Source organism: Nestor notabilis, unplaced genomic scaffold (assembly GCF_000696875.1).
Source record: "Nestor notabilis isolate BGI_N333 unplaced genomic scaffold, ASM69687v1 scaffold5612, whole genome shotgun sequence".
In the NCBI taxonomy this organism is placed as follows: Eukaryota; Metazoa; Chordata; class Aves; order Psittaciformes; family Psittacidae; genus Nestor; species Nestor notabilis.
In genome coordinates, this window is record NW_009917832.1 from 77,651 (window position 1) to 95,745 (window position 18,095).

Below are 18,095 nucleotides of genomic sequence, written 5' to 3' on the forward strand. Positions count from 1 at the left end.
ATGAAAGAGTGCTTCAAGTAATATCCTGTAGAGAAAACACTTGGTTTTCCCTCAGCTATTTGCCTATAAAGGAATGCTCGCGTATACAGGACTAACAAAGGAGTATCTTTTCTTTGGCTTATTTGTCTTTCCCAAACTTCACCTCTACTTCCTAAGCTCCTCTGAATACCTATCCTGTAACTGATCTTGATCTTAAACTCGGTGGCAAGTCTGTCCCTGTGCGTGCAGCAATGACAGTTACATAGTGGTGATCCGAATGATGTGCTGCTTTCTCTAGGAAGGCAGGAAATTAATAGCCAAAGAAATCAGGACAAGAAGCTGTATATAAGACAGATAAGGCCCTTATTCCTGTATCATTAAAGATCGAAGGAAAGAATTCAAATGTCAACAATGTTACAAGTACATGCTTAATGCTCTGAACAGACAGGAAAATGGGAGCAAGTCAGCCCAGGAAAGCATTCAATGAACATTACATTACCAGGATCCTGTGTTTTGCTTTTGCAGGTCACCTTAAAGCTATGTAGTGTTGACAATTTAAAGCTCTTAAGGAGATTAGGGGTTCAAGTGCTGTGAAAAAACACATTTAGGCTACTGAAATCACAATTCTCAATTTCAAAATGTGCACAAGGTGATTATGAGTATGAGTTAGTGATTTTTAATTATTTTCTGCAAGTTTTACATATTCATCAGTCTGCTTGGAGAAGCACACACTGCATTCTGATGAGGAATGCCATTATCTCATACACTTAACGCAGCTTCAGTACAGCCCAAGGCAAGGATTCAGGGACAGGACGTAAAATAGTATTGCAGCAGGCTCAAGTTTCAAATGTCCATAAGTATCACTGGGGGCTGATTCTATCACAGCCTCGATTCTAACCACACATGGGACCTTCTGCTACCCAGATCTGACCCTGCCACTGCTTCACCTCTGCCGTTTCCACAGCTGGTTGGCTTTAATCAGCATGAATTCTTCATTCCCAGGTTGGCATGCGAATGGCTAAGCCAGGCCATGCTTCTGCTTATAGAATCACAGACTGGTTTGGGTTGGAGAGGAACTTAAGATCATTCAGCTCAAAACTACCTCACACTAGACCATGTCACCCAAGGCTCTGTCCAACCTGGCCTTGAACACTGCCGGGGATGGGGCAGCCACAGCTTCTCTGGGCACCCTGTGCCAGCGCCTCAGCACCCTCACAGGGAAGAACTTCTGCCTTATATCTATCCGGAACTTCCCCTGTTCCAGTTTGAACCCATCACCCCTTGTCCTATCGCTACAGTCCCTGATGAAGAGTCCCTCTCCAGCAGCCTTGTAGCCCCCTTCAGACACTGGAAGCTGCTCTGAGGTCTCCACGCAGCTTCTCTTCTCCAGGCTGAACAGCCCCGATATTCTCAGACTGTCTTCATATGGGAGGTGCTCCAGCCTCTGCTCATCCTCGTGGCCTCCTCTGCACTTGTTCCAACAGCTCCATGTCCTTCTTATGTTGAGGACACCAGAACTACACACTGCTTCCCAGATCTCAGCCAGCCCTTGCGAAGCGACAGAGCAGGGGTCATCCAGAACTCCCAGAAGAGGGACAGGTGATGGAGGAAGAGCTGATGAGATCCCATACTCAAAAGAAAGTGGGAAAGCATGTATGTCTTTCTTACCATGCTCAGGACAATTACAAGGTGAAGTCCCCGTGGCTGGACTCTTCCTCACACTGGTTGGGGAGTGGGCACCTGGGCAGGCAGGAGACACCTTCCCCACAGGAATCTCTGCTAGATAATCTGGTTGTGTCCTGCTACCTTTCTTTGTGATGGTATCATGAAACATTAAGTGGTAACTTTGAGAACTGCTTGGATAAATACAACTCATCTATTAGTAACATTTACCATCACTCTGCAGCATTATTCCACACAGTCCCCCTTTCCAGATATTTAGTCATCAGATTTTCAGATGTTTTCTAATGAAAATCTGTTTTCCAGATTGTCACAGATTTCCAATGAAATGGATTCATTACAAAACAGAAATAGCTGTTATCAAACAAGGATTCTGTTGAATAGGACTATCTTGATGAAAATTGTGTAAGCTAATATATACAAGAAAGAAATACAGCAGAGGGCTGCATGTGTGCAACCAGGCTCAAGGCGAGTATTTGAAGGCATACAGAGAATTCCCTATGCTCTACCACAGCTGCCACAGTATAGCAAAAGACTAGCCTCACTTATCTATGTGTTTATAGACAGCAAACTAGTCACACTTCAGCTCTAAATAATCCATTTACCTTTTCCTGAAGTACTGGAAGAAAAGAAACCTTGTACCATGAAGTACAAGCAGCACATACCCTTGCTATGAATACGCATAATTTCTTCAATAATGAAATCCTAAGCATTTAGAGCTTTTTCAGATGACAATCAACTCATCAGTTTCACCTTGAAAGCTACAAGCATTTACCATAAGAAAATATTAAATGTTCATTGTACCAGTATCCTCTTCCCATTAGATAGAAGTGAATACTTATGAGAAAGACCAAGTAACATATGGAAAGGTACTTTTAATTTTTACTTTACCACATTCTCCCAGTTACTGGCAGTCAACAAGTTTAAACTCTCCTGAAGCTGGGAGAGCATCTAATATATGCTGTTAATAGCCAGCCAATGCAATAATAATCAATGAATTTGTCTAGTCTAGTATCTTTGCTTCTGCAGTTACTCAGGAGGTCTGATCTGACTCAAGGTCCCATATATACTTCATTTACATTAAAACTGCAAATGATACTACTCTTCAGATCTCTGAGATGCTGTTCTGTAAAATGCTGTTATTAATTCAAGAATGAATGACAGAACTTGCCCTGCTGTTGTCATTGCTTAAGAGGTATCACAAACTCCTTGTCTGTCCAACAGTCCCTTCTCTACTGCTGAACACTTTTTAAGTATTGGCAAGAGTGTGGGAAAGTGTGTGAGAGGCTAAACAGATCTTGCTGGCATCCCTTGAGGTTCCCTAGTATAGAAAAGAAACTGCAATCAGTAAATCCTCAGTAAATCAGTAAATTCTTTCTGAGTTTCTCGAAATAAAATAAATGAGGACACTTACTAGGAACTCTGGGATAGTAATGAGATGGCCAACAGTGTAACAGGTGATTAGCAGAACTGAATACAACTTAGGCAGTAGATATCTACAGAGTTGTCTCGTTAACTCCACTATCCCTAGCAACAAGCAACTCTTGATTTCTCATTGTCTGACGGGGACTAGGATGAAGGTGTTGCAAACCAGTTTTATCCTATCACTGAATCCTGCCCAAAGTTCAGAGCTCGTCGCGGACAACCCTATGGCAGAACTTCCCCAGCATGTTTTAGCAGCTGTAACACGGAAGTAGAACAACAACTAGCTACAAGCACACTGGAGTCTCTGATCCCAAGAGCCTTGGTTTCTTCTAGTATTGCCACAAGGAAGGCTGTGATCAACTAAATGCTTTTTCTGCAGAGTCCTGTAGAGCATAGCTATTGATCACTTTAAAATTCATTTGAAGATCACAGAATCATAGAATAGTTAGGGTTGGAAAGGACCTTAAGATCATCCAGTTCCAACCCCCTGCCATGGGCAGGGACACCTCACACTAACATATACACTAAACATGCTTGATTTAGATTTCATAAGGCAGAGAAAACATTTTTATCACAAAACACAGCTCCATTCACTATATAAGGTGCATATTTATTATACCTATGTGTATACACATCACAAAACATGTATGGCCTGTCATCTAGCTGGGAGGAAACGTATTTTGGCAAACAGAAAATGCAGATGTAAACTATTTTAACAGAATGTGTGGTACAGGAGGCCACTGTGTATAGAAGGGATAAATACAGATTGCCAGAGTTAAAGTCCATGCTTTCCAAGTGACTCCTATGAACTCAGACATCTTATAAAATATTAAAGTTTAGACACACTTAACAGCTATTTCTGCCCTAATGCTGTAATAATTTATAATTAATTAAAATTTATAATTAGGCCTCTGAAGATACTTACTGAAATTTTTTGGAACAAATATATTATTTTGCCTTGTATTGGACTCTGCTCCGTTCCCAGAGAATACTGCCTTTTAAAATACACGGATTTTATTATCTGCTCTGCTTAACTATTTTTGCGTGGCACTATGTTAGCATATAAACTATCAAGATAAGATTTATGAGTAGAATCTTGAGGTAAGCTTTCTATTTAAGTAGAAAAAAATATACTGTTCATAGCAAAGAATAGGTCTATTTGAAGATTTAACAAGAGAATTTCCATGAGTGTGTAATTTTCAATTTACACAGTAAAAACAACAAATGAAGGGTCCTTAGAAGCTGGTTATATGGTCAGCCAGTGTGAGGCTTTGCTAATTTATGAGTGTTTGAAATTAGATTGTTGGGAAATTACCTTCACTATTCTTTCCAGTCTCAAACCAAATAAATGAAAAAAATGTATGAAAAACTGGTTAGACATTCATTTTCTCTCAGTTTTTAATATAATGAGACACTGTAAGTCACACACCAAAATGTCCTGCAGACACAATGGTATGAGACCGATGGATTTTCTTTAAGGTATGCAACACTTTAAAATTCACCCATTATAGGATTCATCTGCTTTACATGGTTACACCTAAGCCTTAATCCTGATCTGTTTAAGTGAAAGCAGAGCTTTGTTTTATTCTTCTAATTCTAAATGAAAGCACTGGTTTTTAAACTGCTGCAGTAAGCAGCTCTGCAGCTAATACTGGGGGCTGTAGGGTGTTGACAGCATTATCAACACAGTCATCTGAGGTCATTTAATTCATCAGTACCCCCTATGCCCCGTCCTCCATTGTGGAACTGATCCTCATTACCAGGGCTTTGCTTTGTCTCATTTGAAGTGGTCCCAGGCATAGGAGTTAGTACTTTATCAGCTATTGCCCTGCGAAAAAAACAGACACCTCTAATTTGGATTATAGTCAGCAACACTTCTAGGTGCCTCTGTTTCATTTCAGTGGATTAAAACTCACTTTCAAAGACAGCTCGAGAGGCGAGAGAGCACTCTTCCAAACATTCCTCATACTGATGACTTGCATAGGAAAGCTGTGAAAGGCTGTTATTTGTTTCGGGATGGAACCATAGAGGCAGTAAGCAACTGGAAGAAAGCTCACAATGAAGGCAACGTACAGATTATTTGGAGGCAATCCTCTCACTTTGCAAAAGAGAAATGGAGAAAACACTCCCCAGATCCCCTAATCCAGACAACCAAATTCACACACATCATTTCCACTTGCTTGTTGTCCTCTCCTTGCCCTTACTTCACACAATGAATCCTTCTTGCATTGTCAGGGGAGTTTCTTAATTTCTGCCCCAGTGCTTTTGGCACTGGGGAGCTCTGATAAGGAATGAGAAGTAAAAATCTCTTTTTACAAGGTAAACAACTGAATTCAGTCTGTCACAGCCACCCAATGGATGTGGGAAGATGCCCATCCCTACCTACCCCACCCATTTTATCATGTATACCATCTTTTCAGCCTTCTACCACCATCTTTACCAGCAGCCTTATCCCTGGGGTATGTGAATGATAGCTCTTTTCTTTAAACATTGTTTATCAGATGATCTCTCCCTGTGCAATCCACTTGCACCTCTAATTGTTGTGACAACACTTGTCATTTGACAACTCTTTCATCTTCAAAGCATTTCACAAACATCAATTAACCCAAATCTAGATTAATTAATCTGACAATTAATTTGCTATAGATCCAGCAGTTACAATAAGGAAGAACAAACTTGTGCCTATTAAAGTAATCAGAATGAGTTCCCTTGACTCAAACAAAACTGGGGTCAAGCTCATTTACTAAGCCTATTTCTCTCTCATAAATCTTCACTGCAATCTGGTATTTTCTTCTCCAGCATCTTCAACTGCTTTATCAAGAAGACAGCCAAGGAAAGAGGAGAGGAAAAAAGGAATCTGTGAGCTGAGATCACACACACCAGGAGTGAATCAGTTTTGTTTTAAGGGTGATCTTAAATCTTGCACCCCATCTGCACAGAGTTTATGAAGATTGATCGGATCAGTCCTTGACCTGCTCAGATAAATCAGGGTTCCAAACAAACTGCTGTGATTAATCAATTCAGGAGGCACTATAAGACAATTGCTAAATTATAGATTAACCCAAACCGGCAAATCAAGGTGAGTAGTTGCAGCAAATTCCCCACAATCACAATAGACCTTTGTGAAGTAGGTCACTTGAGCTTTTAATGATCAGTGTAGTGCCTGCAACCACAGGCATAGAGAGAACAAGGGGAATATGAAGGAAAAAAGAAGAGAAACATTTAAGAATTGTAGTATTCTAATTAAGAATTGTAGTATTCTAATTAATCATTTATTGGAAAAGTAGGTCCAATGGCATTTATGCAAGGAGGTCTGTCGTGGTTCAACCCCAGCCAGCAGCTAAGTACCACACAGCTGCTTGCTCACTGTTCCGGTAGGATGGGAGGAGAATCGGACAAGTATGAAACCCACAGGCTGAGATAAGAACAGTTTAATAATTGAAATAAAGTAAAATATAGTAATAACAACAACAATGATAATGAAAGGGAGAAGACAGCAAGGAATAAAACTCAATAAACACATGTGATGAACAATGCAATTGCTGACCACCCGCTGACCAATATCCAGCCTGCACCCAAGCAGGGAGCGGTGGCTCCCAGCCAACTCCCCCCCAGTTTATATTCTGAGCATGATGGTCTGTGGTATGGAACATACCTTTGGGAGTTCAGCTCAGCTGTCCTGGCTATGTTCCCTCCTAGATTCTTATGCCCCTCCTCACTGGGAAAGCATGGGAAACTGAAAAGTCCTTAATGTAGAGTAAGCACTACTTAGTAACAACTACAACATCGGTGTGTTACCAGCACTGTTCTTACCCTAAATCCAAAACACAGCACTTCACCAGCTACTGCGAAAAAATTAACTCTATCCCAGATGAAACTCCAGGACAAGGTTTCAGAAACTGGCTTTCACAGTGTGTCATTCACTTTAATTTTATAATAATCCTCAAAATAATGTATCATCCTCTAAGAATACTGTTTAAAAACTCCTACTCTGGTTATACAGTAGGCACTTATACAAATATTTCTATTCACTTACTAAATATACACCACATCCCAATATCTGAGCCTATTATTTTTTTGTGGGGGTGTGTCTTTTGACCACCAAAAAGAAGCTTTTAATTATATAAAATCATCAGCTGCACAGTCAGCTTTACAAGCACTTCTCTGGAAACTCACAACATGATAACATCCTTAAAATGAGTAAGAAATAAACTATTCCAATGATAAAGGAAGATCTGCAACCTCCAAGAGTGAGGCAATTATTCTAAAGATTCCAGGAAAATGCCCTGACCTAATGAAAAAAAAAATGACTTCCTGAAAAAGTCATTTGAAGGCATCTTTTGAGTCATATGAAAGACATGTAAAGGTTGAGTCCCCCTTCTTTATTGTTGAAAACTTTCAACAAGAAGGACTCCATATGTAAATACCTCTTCAGCAACGTCAGGGTAAGCAAGCAGGGAATGATTGGCTCCACTGACATTCATTTTGTAAGTAAATTGAAGGGGAGAATGTAAAACTGTGTAGTTAATCAGGTATGACTGAAATCACCCAATCAAGCAATAACCAGCAGGTCTAGCCTATGCTGTGATTCATTCCTGGTGCCTGTCTCTTTCTACATGGAAGAAAACAGCAACAACAAAGGAGTCTTCTCTTATGGAACAGTGTGAAATCCTTTAATTCATGCTTTTCTAATCATTTGACACTGCTTGAATCACCCTTTGTGCCACATGGATTTTTCAATCCTGCACAGATTATTGCTGTTGACCATAAACCATATCTTTCCACATTAGTGCTTCTAGAGACAAGCACTCTATGAGAGCAAAACTGTGCAAGAAGAAAAGCACTAATAGATTTGTCTGAATACATTACTTACTGCTTGTCTCTTAAGCTTTACTTGGCCTTCTTCACTGGTTCTGCTCAGTTACTTTCACCACTGGCTTTCAGAGATACTAAGGGTTTATTGAAGGATTACAGTTTATAAACTGTAGACTTGTAGTCATGTATTAAAGGTCACTGAAAGCTTATTGATTTAGAGAAAACTGCAGTAATAACTCAGAGAGCATAAAAAAAACCCCACTGCTACTTGCTGTTCCTTAACTCAGAATAGAACAGCCAATACACTTACAGAGCTTTAAGAAACTTATTTTCCCTTAATGATCCATCATTTTGTATGAAAGTTTCAACACTTTGAAGAAATCAGAAGGAAACAGGAGGTTACAAGTATTTGAGGAAGAACCAACCTTCTATCCCCCAAAATGCCATAACAGACCCCAGGGAAGAGATTATTAAATTAATAATAATTTTCTAATTTTAATTAATGAAATGAAAATAAAGTGATTGCTTCTTTCCATCCAGCATAACATCATAACCTTTCTTGTAGGCTGTTGAGCTTCTTCTATTAATATTGTAAGCAAGGACCACATTATATACCAGTATAAACAAGGCAGAACAGGCACTGCACAGATTATCAATTCAAAATGCAGATCTCTCGAGAAGACCTTGTTAACAACGATCCAGCACAAAAATGTAGAAAACTCATTGCCTGTGAAAATTAACATTGGAAAGGCCAATGTATTACAAAGGTCTTACTATGGAAATGAATTAAAAATCACATCCTGAATGCATCTCACTAGCACTAGGCGTGTTGTAGATCTGCTGGGGCCTACAAGTACATGCAGATAAGACACCTCAGCAGAAAACCAAACATATAATTTGTGTGCTAAGACACAGCTGCTCCACCAGATGGGATGGACAGTGCCAAGGAAGTCAACTGGACATAAGGGAGATTGGGGAAGAACGGCAGAACCAGGTTTTAATCTTATTAGAAGTGCACAGGTCCTGATGTATGTAATAGCACAGCTGTGGGTCCCACTCATTACTGGACATGCATGAATGTCACCAGGATCAGGATCATCACCTGTAATCTGGGCTAGGCAGGAACAAAGCAATAAATAAACTGACAACAATGATACAGATTGATGCAGAAAAATACTTAATGAATATTCTTCTTAACGACTTGCTATACAGATATGACACGTGCTTCCTCTCTCCTCGCAGTGTACTACTTTACCTGCAGCAACATCTTCCTTTCAGTTTTTGTGTTCTTTTGTCTCTTTTCCTTATAAACAGAATTTATTTCAGTGAGGTTCTCTGTAGACCCTCAGCAGAAGACACTCCTTATGCCACGTGCACAGTTTGGCTTGTGCTTCTACAGCACCTTGTTGGGTGTTTATTTCCCAAATATTACAATATCTAATAGCAAACCAGAAAGAGGTAAGTTTTCAGTGCAGACTAGAAAAAATGTTCCTCTAGAAAAAGAGGAAGCCTGCAACTATTAGAATGGATGGAGAGGAGATAATCCCCTGCCAGAGGATACTCACAATGCAAGCTTGTATTTCAGACAAACCTTTCACAGCAACATACCTCCCATGCTGAAACCTAACTTGAATGCCAAAGTTTCACAATTTACAGGACATTCTTCTCAGAAGGATTATATTCCTTGCTCAGATTTGACAGTAATGACCATTGTGAACCTCTTTACATATTAGAAAAGCAATGCACTGCTTTTGGATCAAAGAGGTACTTCAATGCATACACAAATTGTCTGTACCGTTAGCATTAAATGAAGTTATGACTGGCACTGAAGTGTGACCAGACTTCTCAGATGGTTTCAATGTCTGGAAAGAAAAGCTCAGTAGGTTCATAAATCTAATCTATCTTTTTCATAACAAAACCTAGGGCAGCAATAATTGCAATAAAGTTTTACAAGGCGTCCTGAGAGGAATAAAAACATAACTGCTCTCTGCACCACAGCTAAATGAAGCAAAATTAATTGAGTTTTTTTAAAGCCCATAAGGACTTCAAATCAACAGAACTTTGTAAAGGATGCTGGCAAAAGACTTCTGAGGCAGATCCTAATTATTGGTTGCTTTGATTTTAGTGACCTTGCTTATCTTACCGTTCTAAACAGACATTTTGAACAAGAAAGTTTCAAATGCCCAGACAGTTTAAAGGCTGCTTTGGGTGCAAGACTTACAAAGAGCCAACTTCTGTAAGTTAAACTGAGTTGTTTTAGTGTTTTTTTGCCATGTTAATCCCCATTCTTCATAACACAGATCAGACCACTAAGTTCAGTACACATGTGATTTCAGTGGCAGAGATGAAAAGCCAAGTCTTCAGAACTCCAGATAGCCTACAGAAGTGAGCCGAAGGGTGACAGTTGCAATGTGTCAGCTTTTAAGAACTCTCTTTCTATTTGCAGAATGTCCATGCGCTGACATTTCCCTCCAAGCATTTCTGGTGCCTTTTAAAGCCTTACCTTAGACTGTGCCTTCCACAGTATGTAAAAGAGAAACAGCAAATACAGGTACAAAACTACCCAGCCCTACGCAATTACTGTTCACAGTGATCAAGCAATCCTGGTGAGAAGCTGATGCTCAGCAAAGCTGGAATACACCAAATCTCCCCATACGAAATACAGGACGGGGAATTCTTCAACACTTAGCAGTAACATACTGCTATATACTTTATGAAGCGAAACGAAACAACTAAAGTCAAATGTTCCAAAATATGGTAGGGTGAAGACTGGAATGCTTACTCAATGTAAATGAAGTATAAACATTTATATGGTGCTAAACCCACCACAGACACTTCAACCTCTCTAATTCTTGTCATTTCCACTCTTCTGTCCTTGCTGCCATCAAATTCCTAAGTTATAGTCCCTATAGAAAGCAAACAGGATAGTCATCTGACAAGTACTATACGCTATCTGTCAAACACAACTGATTTTGCAGGCTGCTCTACCATAGCAGCCTTATCTTACACCCACCAAAAGGTATAAAGTGCCTGAATTTTAAAGAAGCTTCAAATGTTTTTCTTCTTTGACAGCCATAATTAATTTAAAACTATTTCTGCATTCATGAATGATCAACTCTTACTACTTTTAGCTTTCCTGCAAGAGTCTGAACTGCAGCCTCAGGCAAATACTCGCATATCGAAATCAAACACTTGTATACACAAATAAAAACATGCATTCTCCAAAAAAAATAAAGAGAGAAAAGATTCATAAGATTCATCTTGCCCTGGTTCTCTTCTTCACTCATTGCTGCACTAACTTGCCCCTCTTCTTCTCTACAAGCAGTCCTAAAGGACTATTTTTGTTCTTATTCACTTCTCCCTCTAGCCTTTCTTTTGGCAGTATCATCTGCAAACATCTTTGACTGCTGTCTCTCTGCTCATAGCTCAAAGACACTCTTTATTCTCAGACCCATCTTCTTTTGCTCAAGATGAAATCTCAGCCTTTCTCATACCTTCTTGCCTTGATTTCAAGGAGACTAAAGCATGTTTCTCCCTCCAGAATCACACTTCTCTACTGTGGACTTGCCACTTGCTCTACCATTCTAGGCTTCACATGCTGTTTGCACATCTCTTCCTAGGTTTTCTCATCTAAGTGATTTAAAGGCCACATATGCACAACGTGGTGATTGGCAGTGCTGTGCTAATTCTGCTTTTCATTTGAGCAGCAGCAATCTGATCCATCTCTTCTCTCAGACTTACATAGTTGCATTACTATGGGATGTTACCCATTTCAATTTAAGCTACCTCAAGAAGCAGATCTATGTGGGCAGGCACAACTGATTGCTCTAAGTGACTGTCAGATATAAGCTGGACTAGGTGATCTGAGACCCTGTGCCAAGGAAGAAGCAGGGTGCAAGGGTGCAACCTTCTGCATCTGGTTGTATAAAGTACACTTTCAGACAGGCTGCCTAACACAGACAATCTGTCACGTTACATCTCTTCTTCAGCCTCTGAGCATCTCACATTTTGACTATATCATATTCTTCAGCATTGCTCTGTACAGTTCTGCTCACTTTCACCTTTGCAGAATAACTATATTGCTTATACAACACAGAGTCATTTGCCTGCCTTCTGTTCTTCGGGCAATAAACTTACAGATATTTAATCTACCCAGGATATTTATAAAATTGCAAACTCCCAAGATAACAAACTCATTATCCTGACACTTCACATTACTGTCATCCTACACATGCTACAATAAATAACTCCTCTACATTTCTTCATTTGCATTAGAAACTCTCTTTAGCCAATACTGTTAATTTTGCTTGCAGTTTAAAATGGAGGCTGTTCTTTCACTACACATCATTCTCTATTTCATCTGCTACAGCTCTGTTTCAATCCCATTGGACATGCCAAACACAATTGGTTTGACCCTTTAATAACTAAGGGGTAGAATCATAAAATGGTTTGGGTTGGAAAGAACCCTAAGATCACCCAGTTCCAAGCCACTGCCATGGGTCGGGACACCTCACACTAGACCAGGTCACCCAAGGCTCTGTCCAGCCTGGCCTTGAACACTGCCAGGGATGGGGCAGCCACAGCTTCTCTGGGCACCCTGTGCCAGCACCTCACCACCCTCACAGTAAAGAACTTCTGCCTTATATCTATCCTGAACTTCCCCTGTTTCAGTTTGAACCTATCCCCCCTTGTCCTATCACTACAGTCCCTGATGAAGAGTCCCTCTCCAGCATCCTTGTAGTTGCCTTCAGACACCAGAAGCTGCTCTGAGGTCTCCACGCAGCTTCTCTTCTCCAGGCTAAACAGCCCCAATGCTCTCAGCCTGTCTTCATACGGGAGGTGCTCCAGCCCCTGCTCATCCTCGTGGCTTCCATGTCTTTGTTATGTTGAGGACACCAGAACTGCACACAGTGCTGCAAATGAAGTCTCACAAGAGCAGAGTAGTAGATAGAAATATCTTTCAGGACTGCTTCCCTGCACCACCCAATGTGCTGAGCTTCCTTCCAGCATCCCGGATGTACCTGCCACAACCACTCTGCTCTGGCCTCTTAAGTATCCTGTGCTCCATCTACTTCATCCTTCACTTTTCCTTGCTACATCTCTCATTGTTTTCTCAAAATTCCTCACTCTTTTGGTATTTCTTTTGCCCTTGGACTCATCTTGTTTGCTCAACAGTGACACAAAGGGTATAAACAATATATAAAAATAGCCACTCGTACTGGTGTTTTCCTTGTGCACCCCAATACCATACAAACACTACCAGTAGCACTGTTATCCCACAACAAAACTGCTGATTATTGAAGTCAGAAAACACAACCAGCGTGACCCGTATAAATCCAAGCATTCATAAGACTCCTTTCCACTTTTTCCACCCTTTTGTGCCATGCATGTACACACCTGCCATTTTATTTTCTTCTATCTGCACAGCACATCCTGCAGTATATAATGAGTGAAAAATTACAATGCTGCTTCTGCAGGGTTGTGAAAAAAGAAAGGTTTGCAGCAACAAAGAAAAAACATTACTAGACAATTTGGTATGGTAAGAAGAGAGAAAAAAGACATGTTTTTGGGTCCAATGTCCTTTACATCAGGTCCAAGAGACTGAATAGTCACTGGGAACAGTGCCATTCCTTTAATACTTTTTAATTTAGTATTAACCTCAATCCTGATTAGAAGATATGAACAACTGGATTCAGCCTTGATTGAACACCAATTAACGACAAGAAGATGAAGTTTTCTACACCACGCTCCAAGTCCCCAACCATCAGTGTTCTGCTGACCGTGCCATGTGACACAGTGACACTGTCATTGCTATGCCACATACCTTTTTGTGGCCACCCTGTTTTTCAAATATAACAGACCCCTAATTGACTGGGTTTTTTTACAGAGAGTCTCCAGCCATTAAAGTGAGGAAATAGTAGTTAAAATGGTGGCAGGGCTTCCACTTCCCTTGAATTTACTTCTACCAGTTAAATGATGCTGGGTTCAAATCATCCAACTGACTGGCAAAACCAGCTCCATCATTTTTTTGAGGTTACTGTAAGAAGTCTAGAGCATAATCTACTGATTACAGTAGATTCCCACTTCTCTGCATCCTTAATTTGATTGTGGTAATCATACAGCAGCTGTGTAATCATCTTTCCCATCAAAGAGGACAAAGCAGAGTAGCAATCTTCAAGTTAAAAAGGGAGACAAAGTTCTGCTTTCTATGAGTAAAACAATTCAAAAAGTAGGAATGACTTCTGACCTTTAGCCTGCGGTCCTGGTCTCCGCTGCACAGAGAATTAACAGACACTTTAAAGGTCTTCCAAGCTGGATTTAAGTTATTCATCACAACCTGTGAGTGAAAAGAAAGGAAGGGAACCCTTAACATTTGCACATCTCCAAACAGAATGCTAACAAGAGCAATTTCAATACAGTACTGTTTTCAGTACAGTACATTCATCAAAAAGAGAAGAAAGCAGAGCTCAGCTGGAGGTCTACAGAAAAACCATGCATGGGATATGTGCCCTTGAGCTACCTGCAGTTTGCAACACTCCTCCTCAGGAAAGCCCCAAAAAGGAGAATGGGTGGGAAATGGGAGCCGTACACAGATCATGCTACAGGGATTGCCCCAGTACTGCTATGCTTCAGAGGGAGCATAATTCACATGGGAAAGGTTGTAGAATACATCACTGAACTGGAAGCCATGGAAGAGATGTAGGACTGGTCAATGGGGATGAGCAGCATCGATTTACACACACGCGGTCTGCATTGCTAGTAAGACTTTATGGGATCCATAACAGACAGGCTTACAATCCCAAATACAGGTCCAGTCTGTACCCTTAAATGCTGCCTTGAATACAGTGCCAGTTAATACCATGGAAGCAATAATGGCACTGGGACAAAGGAAACAAATGTAAAGCACCCAGATTTACAAACCTCTTAACACCAGCATCCTGGGAGGAGGTAGAGAAAATGCAATATAGGATTAATAGCAAAAATATGATCCTGTCTGTAGTATGGTTTGGGCTAGATATAATACATAGAACTCCCAACCTTCAGAGTATCTTCCAGTTTAATTACATTTGGATCTTTGGCTTCAGTACCATCTTCCCTTACTCTCTTGGGCATAAGTCAAGACCTGATACCCATTAGTCAACAATTACATGAGAGAGAGGAGTGTTTCGAAATGTTTGTGCTTGTAATGCCCTTTGTGATATGAGGAGCACAAACTATTCCCTCTGATAGCCCACCTCTGCCCTTGGAATGTAAATCCAACCCTATTCTTTACCTCAGTCCTGTGAACAAGTTGTTGGGTTGCATCATCATTCACCCGGAAAATCTCCAGAAAAGGATCAGATTTGCTGAAAAAGTCCTAAAATAAAATATAGGACAGGTTACTCTTGAGACCTGATTTTCCTTGAGCTTTTCAGGCACACTGTGCTGGTGTGTCCCTGCCTGCTAATGAAAAAGGACAGCCGGCATGGCTTTAGTGAGACCTCTGGGTGTCTCTCAGCAATATTTCATTCTTGTCCTTGTTCCACCAGGATTTCCACAGCACTGCTGTTGTCATCAGTTTAAATGCAGTCCTGGCAGGCAGAACTGTAAAATGTCATTTTACAGACTTTTCCTTTCTTACATCCAGTCCAGACTCCTGAGCTTCAGCTCCTTCATCCATCTAGCTTGTTTCTTTGTGTCTCCATACCTGTTTGGTCTTTTGACAACAGTTTTATTATGCAAGGCCCTTTGAAGCATATTCTACAGTGGGTACTATTCGCCCACCCTCTCAAAACAAACTAACTCTCAAAACCAACTAACAAAAGTACTGGCAAGATGGATTAGAGGTTAGAGAAGCAAGTCCTCTTTAGGATGTGACAACAGGGCTCATGTTAAGATGACAAACAGAGCAGGGGAATATAGAAAATTACTTGACATCTCTTAAGTATCAGCAAATCTCTGACAGACATACTCACTGCACTGCAGAATGCCTTCTCCTAGTCTTGCATCCAGCTAACAACCCTGAGCACTCTTACACAAACCTCAATTAAGTTGCTTTCTGTTTAAGTCTGGCCACAGCATCTTTTGTTTCAACATCTCAATTCTTGTGGCCATGCTGGCTGGGGGTGGAAGTGTAGCTGGATGTTAGCCCTGCATAGCTGGAGAGGGAAAGCTAGCCAACTCAGATTTCTAACAGCACAATGCTGCAAAAGCAGGATTCAAATGGACTCAGGCCATTTTCTGTAGTTTCAACTCCCTCCTTCACTTTCTTCTTCAAAAGAACCACATGATTAACTTTATGCATATGAATATTGTTCTTCTCCATAGGCCATATCCAAAACCAGAGACCTCCACATCAATCTGGGGAAGTGAGGAATTTTGCTCTTCTGGTATTTCTATAAAAGCTTTAGTGTAAAAATGACTGTAATATGCATAGCCCTACCATTTTCTCCTCACCAAATGCCCACCATACTTATATTTGACTAGCTAGATAGACACTGGGATGGGAACAACTTTGGATAAGATGCTGGCCAAAGTCTGGGCACATCATTTTGGTCAAATTTGTCTTTAGTGCATTATTACAACTCCAGAACTGCAAAATAAGCAAATAAATCAGGGCTTTGAAAAAGGGGCACCTGAATTTGAATGTCTGGAGAAGGAAGTGAGTCCTGCAGATCATGAAGCCTTGGGCAAGGCTCAAGGAAACTGAAGTCTTTTCCATCCATGAAGATGACACCTATCAGTGCTGTTTTTCGAGTGCTGTCCTACGAATGATCTGTTTCTTTTCATACTAGAGAAAAGGTAATGGTATGTTTAGAACTGCAGCAAAGCACATGCATACGTATTTGTTAAATCTTATCATGTGGAGCTCTAAACCCACAAAGCTGTGGGTTTGCCTATGTGTTCCAATTACGTGGTTATAGGACATTTAATGTGAAAGTGTGCAGAACGAGCAGAAACCCCAACAAATTCCGTAACTCCAGAGCTTGACTTAAGGATGTAGATTTAGTATCCGGACTCCATTCACCACTTGTAACTGATAGTATATAGAGGCCTTTGGTGATCCAATTCTGCCAGATTACTACTGCATTATTACACAGTGAGGCTGCTGGTTTAATCCTAGTGATGCCATAAATCTGGAGTGCACAGGGATAAAAAAGATTGAGCTGCTTCTTCTCACATGTAAGTACACTGATTAAAGCTGACTATAAGCCTAATGTTAACAGATTCTTTATCAAACCTAAGTTTGATAAGAAAAGTTATCTGAAAGAAAACACCTCAAAATCATACATCCAAAGAATAGCACCCTGGAGTGCAGACAGATTCTAAAACGAAACCAGGATTTTGTGTATCATTCCCAGCTGAGTATCATGAAAGCTGAAACAGCATTTCAGCACAAGGGGAGTAATTTTTAATATCTGGTTTTAGCTACCAAGGCAATACCACCTAAAATGAATCAATGCTGCATGGTATCTTTTATCACCCCCCTTGAATAGAAAGTCAAAGCCTAATTCCTTTCAGAACAAAGGCACAAACAAAAATCCTTCAGTACGGAAGATGCTTTGTAACAACTCCAAAATGATAAGTTGAAGAAACATTTTTATTTGGTAGTTATTCATGTTTTCAAAGCTTTTTTATTGTTATGCTGAATCTATCAGCTTTGCATTATCTCACACGAATATCCTCTTGAAGAAGAACCGCAGCAATAAAGGTTTAATGCTTTGCTACTTTAATAATGTTTAAATGATTAATGCATTTGCTAGTGGTAGAATGCAAATTGTTCTTTCAGTATGTGCAGCAGTTAGACAGTAATAACACAAGTACAAGGCTTAAACTTTAACATAGATAAAAAAAAGAGCAGTATTAGCCTGTAGTTTGCAGCCATTTGCTGGAGAATCTTTCCTTAGCAATGATAACTGCCTCTTTCAGAACAGGAAAAGCAGTTTGCCTGCCCCAGTGCTCGTTATTTATTATGGCTATCATAAAAACATAGCTGCTTGTTACGGAAATTGTGACATAGCTATTAATGCAATAGAGCCTTCCCAAAAGTTATTGTCCCACTGTGAAGTGTTCTCAGTGGATCTCTTGAAACAAAGACGTGCCAGTTGAGCTGACAGGGCTTCAATGAAACACAAAAATGCAGTTCTACCTTCCAAACAAGCACCGCAATAAAAAATACAACCTTTATCTCTGCAAAGTCAGTTAACTAAAGGAAA

At 40.3% G+C, this 18,095-nt stretch overlaps 1 protein-coding gene across 1 annotated transcript in view; it reads right to left on the reverse strand.

Annotated features, from left to right (window-relative positions):
* Nucleotides 1–15,559, reverse strand: part of CPNE4 (copine IV) — an 87,517-nt gene extending 71,958 nt beyond the window's left edge. Inside the window, exons 1-3 of the mRNA XM_010009428.1 lie at nucleotides 15,521–15,559; nucleotides 15,173–15,256; nucleotides 14,147–14,236 (exon numbers count right to left, since the gene is read on the reverse strand). Coding sequence (XP_010007730.1) covers nucleotides 14,147–14,236; nucleotides 15,173–15,256; nucleotides 15,521–15,559 — 213 coding nt within the window. The remainder of the gene's footprint in view (nucleotides 1–14,146; nucleotides 14,237–15,172; nucleotides 15,257–15,520) is intronic.
* Nucleotides 15,560–18,095: the final 2,536 nt, after the last annotated feature.